The sequence below is a fragment of the Bos taurus genome, chromosome 11, assembly GCF_002263795.3.
Source record: "Bos taurus isolate L1 Dominette 01449 registration number 42190680 breed Hereford chromosome 11, ARS-UCD2.0, whole genome shotgun sequence".
Classification (NCBI taxonomy): Eukaryota; Metazoa; Chordata; class Mammalia; order Artiodactyla; family Bovidae; genus Bos; species Bos taurus.
Genome location: NC_037338.1, coordinates 82,871,910 through 82,879,022, shown reverse-complemented (window position 1 = coordinate 82,879,022; position 7,113 = coordinate 82,871,910). Strand labels below are relative to the sequence as shown.

General features: G+C 58.1%; 2 protein-coding genes across 2 annotated transcripts in view; both read right to left on the bottom strand.

Annotated features, from left to right (window-relative positions):
- Nucleotides 1-7,113, bottom strand: part of NBAS (NBAS subunit of NRZ tethering complex) — a gene marked incomplete in the record, with an annotated part of 468,052 nt that overhangs the window by 328,322 nt on the left and 132,617 nt on the right. The window contains 5 exon segments of the mRNA NM_001192550.1: nucleotides 4,120-4,141; nucleotides 4,180-4,182; nucleotides 4,184-4,193; nucleotides 4,195-4,211; nucleotides 5,298-5,308. Of these exon segments, the coding sequence (NP_001179479.1) occupies nucleotides 4,120-4,141; nucleotides 4,180-4,182; nucleotides 4,184-4,193; nucleotides 4,195-4,211; nucleotides 5,298-5,308 (63 nt within the window).
- Nucleotides 227-5,573, bottom strand: RIC8A (RIC8 guanine nucleotide exchange factor A). Its single transcript, NM_001015627.2, has 10 exons — nucleotides 5,396-5,573; nucleotides 5,054-5,101; nucleotides 4,378-4,968; nucleotides 3,801-3,892; nucleotides 3,180-3,330; nucleotides 2,275-2,370; nucleotides 2,045-2,189; nucleotides 1,827-1,971; nucleotides 1,341-1,460; nucleotides 227-930 (listed from the first exon to the last, which is right to left on the bottom strand). The coding sequence occupies exons 1-10, from the start codon at nucleotides 5,477-5,479 to the stop codon at nucleotides 810-812; spliced, it is 1,593 nt and encodes a 530-aa protein (NP_001015627.1). The 5' UTR covers nucleotides 5,480-5,573; the 3' UTR covers nucleotides 227-809.

Sequence of the window (7,113 nt, the reverse complement as noted above, 5' to 3'; positions counted from 1 at the left end):
GACCTGGTGGCCTAATACATGAGTGGTCATCCAGGAAAAGTGCTGGATTTTAAGAAAGACATAATTCTACTTCTACTTAACGTGCCTTTACTTGATATTCTGCACATAGATTCACACACACGCATGCGCGCGCACACACTCTTGCCTGGAACTATTTCAAAAAGATGTTTTCATGAAGCTCTGTGGTGCACAACAGAAATCTAGACTTATGGTTTCAGGAGAGACATTTTCCTTCATATATTTAATGATCTAAGCCAGCAGGAAGGATTGAGATTCTCAGAGCCACTGATACTTGGGCACTGAGCCAGGAACAAAAAGGCTAACAGCTTTTACAAGAGGCTAACAGCTCTGCTCTCAGTGGGGACAAAAACAGCAGATCAGAAGTGTGTTTCTGGCATTAGCATATAAAGTTCCAGCAGGTTCTTTGCCCTGTGAAATGCGGTACCTGCTCAACACCAGCTCTGGGCCAGCATGCTGACTGTGCTCATGCCTGTTCCCATGCTCAGTCCCACCCTCCCAAATGCATGTACACTTTTGCCTTCAGTTAAGCCCTGCCCTCAGGCACACACAAAAGAAACCACTTCATTTACAGGAACAAAGACCGGGTTCCCAGAGTTCTAGCAGGACAGGAGCCTCACAGTCCTACAGAGAAGAAAACGGACCAAAGGCAAATCATGAATAGAACTTTGGAAGTAAAGAGAAAGGGACCTCCAAGCTGGAGGGAGGGGCGTAGCTTCCCCACGTCCTGGCCCCAAGGACACCTCTGGAAGCAGCACCGGTTCTGAAGGGGAGCAGAAGAGCGGCCATTCTCAGTCAGGGTCCGAGTCAGGGTCCGAGGAGAGCTGCCCCTCCATGGTCTCACACATGGCGTCCTGCAGGGATGTGAGCTGACCCCGGGGACTCATCCCCATGGGCTGGATGACCCTGTGCCTGTGGGAAGAAGGCGTGGTGGGGATGGGAAAGGGGGCCTGGAGGTGGAGCAGAGGTTCCCCCACTGTGACCTGCTGCTTCCCCAAGCTGCTCCTGTGGCCTGGGGAAACCTGGAGGGGAGCTGTCTCGGTCAGGCCCAAATCCTCACGGCTACCTCAACTCTGAGACTTGGGCAGTCTCTTACTGTCTCTGGGCCTCAGTTTTCATCAGTTGAAAAATGGACATAATACTTACCTCAGCCCTAGCCTTTTTTTTAGAGAACTTTCTCCAAGACAGAGGATTTCCAACATTAGTAACGCAGTCTTGCCAGAACCTAAACCCCACTCCAAGCCCACCTCCTCGGCTCGCACGACGGGGCACGGGGCGCCCTCCTCTGCCCCAGCCCCAGCCCTCCTTGCCATGCCACGCACCTGGAAAGCTTGTCGAACATGTTCACCAGCTTCATGGCCTCGTGCTCCTTCTGCTCCTCTGTCATGCCTTCCATGGGGTTGGGAGGCTTTTCCTCTACCCTTCCAGTCACTGGGTTTATGCTGTTTCCCGAGAGAGAGGTGTGGGGAACGCATTAGTGATTCCAGGGCGGGAGGGCTGCGTGGGGTGGGTGGAGTTCCCATCTTCCTGCCTGGGCCTGGAATGGTGCCAGGAAGGCAAGGCAACTGCAGAAGGACCTTCCTCCAGGAACAGCAGGTCACCAGCTCCTGCTACCTGGTCCCCCACATTGGTCAGACCCCTTCACCGTGTTCTCAATGGAACACCCTGGTGTTAGAATATGCCCTTAAAAACAGAGGCCTGATTCTGCAAGGGTTTACCCATCGGTCACCCTTATCCCATCTACCCTGCAGGTTCAAATGGGTGCGGGAACAGGGATGGGGGCATTGAGTAAGAGTCTCAACATATACCTGGCCTTGGCTTCCTTGTACTCGTCCGTGTCTGTGTCCTCGTCCTCCGAGTACTGGCCCTCAGGCCGGCCCCCTGCCATGAGGCCCCTAGCAGCCAGGAGGCCAGCGGCATTTCCATAGCCCGTGTACTTGATGAACCGGGGCACTGAAGGGCAGGGCAGAAGTCAGTGTGAAAGTGTGACTGGGGAGGGGCAGGCGGGGGCAGGCCCCCAACTCACCGCTCTCAGAGCACAGGACAAACAGGAACTCGGCTGCCACCCTCTTCACGTCAGTGTCCAGGTGAGTCATGAGGCGAACTAGTTTGTTCCGCAACAGCTCCCCCACCTCAGGCCGGGTCCTCACGTCCCGCAGTGGGGGCAGCACCTGAGGAGGTAGCTGTCTCTGAGCCTGGGCCTGGAAGGACCAGGGTCTCCAACCAGGGCCCGGCCACAGCCCGTCTGCCCCATACCTGGGCCTTCAGGAACTTCCTGGCGGGGCGGTGCATGCGGGCACACTCCGTCAGCACGCTCAGCACGGGGGCCACGCTCTCCTTCAGCCTGTGTGTCTGCAGAGGGGCCTCGGTCACTGGACTGGGCCCCCCTTACTCAAGACCAGGGGGCCAGGCACCTGCCCCAGATGATCCTGGTGGGAGGCACTCGGGAAGTGGCCCAGCTGAGGGACCAGGAGCGAGCCGTGGGTGTCTGTATGAGCTTCAAAAAGAACAGGCACAGATCCTAACTCAGAAGGCATTCGTACGTCGGGGCAAATCATTTAACTACTTTCCCCACCTTTAAACGAGAGGGGGTGGAAACAGCGTGTTTAAAGTCGTTAACCACCAGCACACAGGACAGCCCACAGAGCACTGAGTCTTGAGTCTGCCACACTCGAGCCCGCACGACGCCTGCAGACTCCCAGAGAGGCTGGTCAGAGCGCCGGCCAGCCAGCGTCCCGCGGTGCAGCTGCAGGGATCAGGGAGCCGCTGGCTCTTAAGGTCCCGTGGGTCCTCTGAGGGAAGCCAAGGCACAGCTGACGCTCATCTCGAGGGCTGCTCATGCACAGTGACATTCTGTGTCTAGGGTCGCAGAGAAGGACGGGGAGTGTGGTGGCGCTTCAAGGGGGAAGGGGTGGGGAGCTTCTCAGGACCCCTCAAGAGGATGCACAAAGAGATCTGAAAAATGAGTACTTTGCCAGATTCTGAAAAGTTGTTTCCACATGCTTCTCAGGAAGGAAGGGTTGGCTTGACCATGAAGTTGGAGGCACTGCCTGAATCACACTGGGGAGCTGATCTCCCCTCACCAGTGTGGACGGCAAAAACTCAGTGACCACAGCAGCCAGGAAAGCCTGGGCCAAAGCCACAGTAGTCTCCCTGCCCACCTGATGGAGACGCTTCTCCATGAAGCTGAGGAGGACACGAATCACATCCATGTTCACTCCTAGGAACTCCAAGGAACCTTCGTGTGGCTCCAGCGTGAGAAGAACATCCAGACACTTGACAGGCAAGTTCCCCAGGAGGTTCACTGCGTGGCTGGGGGCAGATGAAAGGGGCACTTGGTAAATACAACTCCCTGCTGCCAGCTGCCAGGGACATAAATGCCATGAACCAGTGTCTGGGGGCCCAAGCAGGAGAACCAGGCACCAGAGCCAAGGGTACTACTTCCTGCAGATGCCCAGCCTACCACATACCTAGGTTGAGGCAACACAGCTCAAACTGAGAACCAGCCTAGGCACAGGCCACCAGGAACGAAAGTGAAGAAACATACTACCCTATCGATACCACAGTGCCTGCTGCCCCTACCCAAGGCCCCCTGGCACCTTCCTGCCTTGGACTCACACCTCTGATCCTAGACCGTTAAGTGCTGGAGCGCCCCAGAAACACACTTTTGTCTGGTCCCACCCAGAAGGATGAAGACTCTCTAAGGCTGGGAACCAGCACAGAGACCTGTGAGCAGACCACCGCCACTCCTCCCGCCACCCCGCATGGCAGGCACCCCTCACCCGTGGAGCTCCTCTGTGCGGTCTCCAGCAGCAGCAAGCATCACGCAGTGCCGCAGCAGGGTGCCCAGGTGCCGGTACAGGGCAGCGTCTTCCTGACCAGACAGACAGGAGTTCCTGTGAGAGAGAGCCCCACTGGCCCCCACTGCTGCCAACTAGAGTCTGCCTTCTGGATGCCCCTGAAGACCACATGCATTACCTCTGCATCTCTACTGTACACCCTGCTGCTTGTCCTCTCCCAGGAGACCTCAAGAGAACTCTCTTGGTTAAGAATATCAATGGATCCCCTTGGGACACAGCTGCTCTGTGCTTTAGCCCCACACTCAGTCTCACCGTGAAGAATCTCAGAGCCTCCCCCGGACACCACACAGCCGTCCAGCCAGGCTTCAAGAGCCAGTTATGCTCTCCAACTCCCTCAGAAAACTTCCGTGAGACCCGTCCAAGATAGGTGTGCCCTGCTTCTCTCGACTGGCTAACTAAGCACACCTAATCCAGAAATTTGAAGGAACCCAGCAAAGAAGCATGTGCAAGAAATGTCCAAGTTGTTAAACTCCACCCACAGGTTGAGGTCAGCCCTCACCTCATCCACCTCCCTCTTGATGGAGTCGAAGGTGATGTTGAAGAGCACTTTGAGGATCTCCATGGCTCGCTCAGTCTCCTGGGGAGGCAGGAGCTCAGGGTGCCTCTCGCCCTCAGTCATTCCCAACGTCAGCTCCAGCGCCCTGGTCAGCAGGCGCACTCCCTGCAGCTCCTGAAACAGCTGCTGGCGCACGTCGGTGCGGAGTGCAGTTAGCAAGAAGAGAAGACGCAAGTCAAAGAACTGGACGTCGTGTGGGAAGCTGCTCTGGCGGCACAGTCCTACACGCTCTGCAAGCCTCACCACTAGCCCCGCCTCTGCCGCCAGCGCCTGTGCCACGGGGCTGCTTAGCACGAGGTTGCACAGGCACTTAAGGGACTCAAGTACAACATCCATGTTCAGCGGCTCAGGGACCGACCCCTGGGAGGCGGAGATGCCAGCATAGCAGGCAAGAGCCTGCAGGCTCCGGCGACTGGTGAAGGAGTCCAGGCAGCTGCGGTCCCTGGACAAGATGCGGATGCTCTGCAGCCAGATGACGCGGCGGGAGGGTGGCAGGCCCTGCTCCAGGACCGAGACAAGCAGCTTCGCCAGTCTCTGTGGGCAGGGAGAAGAGCCGTTCCACCAGGTCCTTCTACCTGGGCCACCCAATCATGCCCCTCTACCTCCGGTGAGCACCCACCTTCCTATCCTCCTGTTGCGCATCATCAAACGTGAAACTCTGGGAGTTCTGCAAAGAAACCCAGAGGCTCAGAAGGCACAGGCCTACCGCGGCAGAACCCGGGTTCCGCGGATGAGGGCCTGAGGCCAAAGGCACCTCTATGAACAAATGGCGCCCCAGCCCCACACATCAGCACCCTAGCAACTCCTCAGAGAGTCGGTGCTCCTCCCCATCGCTCTCCCTTCCACCCTCAGCCCCTTGCCACGCTCACCACTCTTGCCGCCCCTCCTGACGGCCACGCGCGCGGGCCCCACCCGGCCCCACCTCCTCTCTGCACGTCCCAAATCTACAACTCCCGCTCACCTCCCGGTTGTACGCGCGCAAAGCTTCCATAACTACGTCCTCCTCCCCCGTCTCCAAGGCATCTGCAACTGCCCGGGGCTCCATGGCACCGCCAGGACCCGATGCCAGGGAAGCCAGAGGATCCCGGTTTCGCGATTCCGGGCCAGCGTCTGCCCGCCCCGCCCAGGCTCGGCGCGCGGGGGAGGTCTGGACGGGGCGTGCGCGGCGCCGCGGGGCGGGGCCTGGACTGCGCGCAGGGGAAGCCGGGACGGGGCGGGCACCGAGCTCTCTGGGCGGCGCGGCGCCTTAAAGGGGCGGGGCCTGGGCTGCGCGCGTGGGAGGCCGGGACGGGGCGTGCGCGGCGCCACAGGGTGTGGCCTGGGTGTGCGTGGGGGAAACCCGGAACCTGCGGGCGCCGTGCTCTATGGGGTGTGTGGCGCCTTAAAGGGGCGAGGCCTGGAACAGCTGGATAGAACTTGAAGGCTTTGCTGCCGAGTCAGCTTTGGCCTTAAGCTCCGGGTCGGTGATCGTCCGACCTATGGGCCGGAATCGCCCTGAACCGAGCGGTGAGCCTCACTCCTTGGGCTAGGATTCCTGACCGGAGAGGGCCTCAGCCGCGCACCTCTCCATCACATGCACACCAACACCCCTCTTGATGCACAGAACGAGTGAAATGTCCAGGGAAAAGTCGAGGGGGGAAGGACTTTACAACCTCCGGACCACTTGGTTTCTAAACAGATGTTTGAGTGCCTACTGCATGCGAGGAGCCGGGATGCGGGTGAATAGAACCCACAGGTCCCTGCCTTCTTGGCGCTTATGTGCCAGACGTGAAGACCAAAACGGGCAAACAGGACAACGTTAGGCAGCTATAGTGCTGTGATTGAATAAGAAAAGGGGCTTGATGGGCTGCAAGGAGATCTGAAGAAGTGCCAGTTTTTGCTGAGACCGGAGCCCAAGGAGTGAGCCAGGAAAGGCTCTGAAGGAAGGTTTTGCAAGGCAGGAGTGGCCAGTGCAAGGGTGGGAATGGCCGTGGTGGGAGAGAGAAACATCATTGTTGGGGCTGAGAGAAAAGAGAGACTGGGGAGGGAGGTCAGGATGAAGACCGTCTGATTGTGTGCGGTGACTTCACTGCTGTGTGAGCCGGCACACCTGCTGGTCTGCTTGGACTGTTCCTTTTGAAAAGCGGAGATGATAAAAGTTCCCATTTCAGTGGATTGTCGAGTAAATGACACAGCAATTGCTCCATTACGATGGGTGGGTAACTTATAAATATAATCCATCCACCGGGCAAGAAGGCTTTGTTAAGCATCTACTTTGTCACGCCCCTTGTCAGCACCGCGTGCAAGGCCAAAAAGCACTGGCTCCTACCTTACCCACTTCCCTCACGCTCCCACCCCTCTTCTTGGTTTCTTGTTTTCTTCGGAGGGCTTCACTCCTGCGACTTCTGCACCGCTCGCTCGTTCCAGGCACTTTCTAGGCACTGATCTCTAGGCAGTTTGTCCTGCCGGCAGTAACTGGAACCGGGCTTCCCACCGAGTTCGCTCCAGGCCTCAACCCCCGCTGGGTCGCGGCGAGGAGCCTCTTTGGCCAGGGAAAGGCCCGTGTGCTCTTCCCGGTTAGGACCCGGATACCGCCTTAGGGGGGAATGGCTGCTGGAGTGTCTGTCGGCACCATAGTTGCCTCTAAAAACACAAATCATCCGGAAGTCCCGAGAGTAAACGCCAGCCCCATCCCCAAGT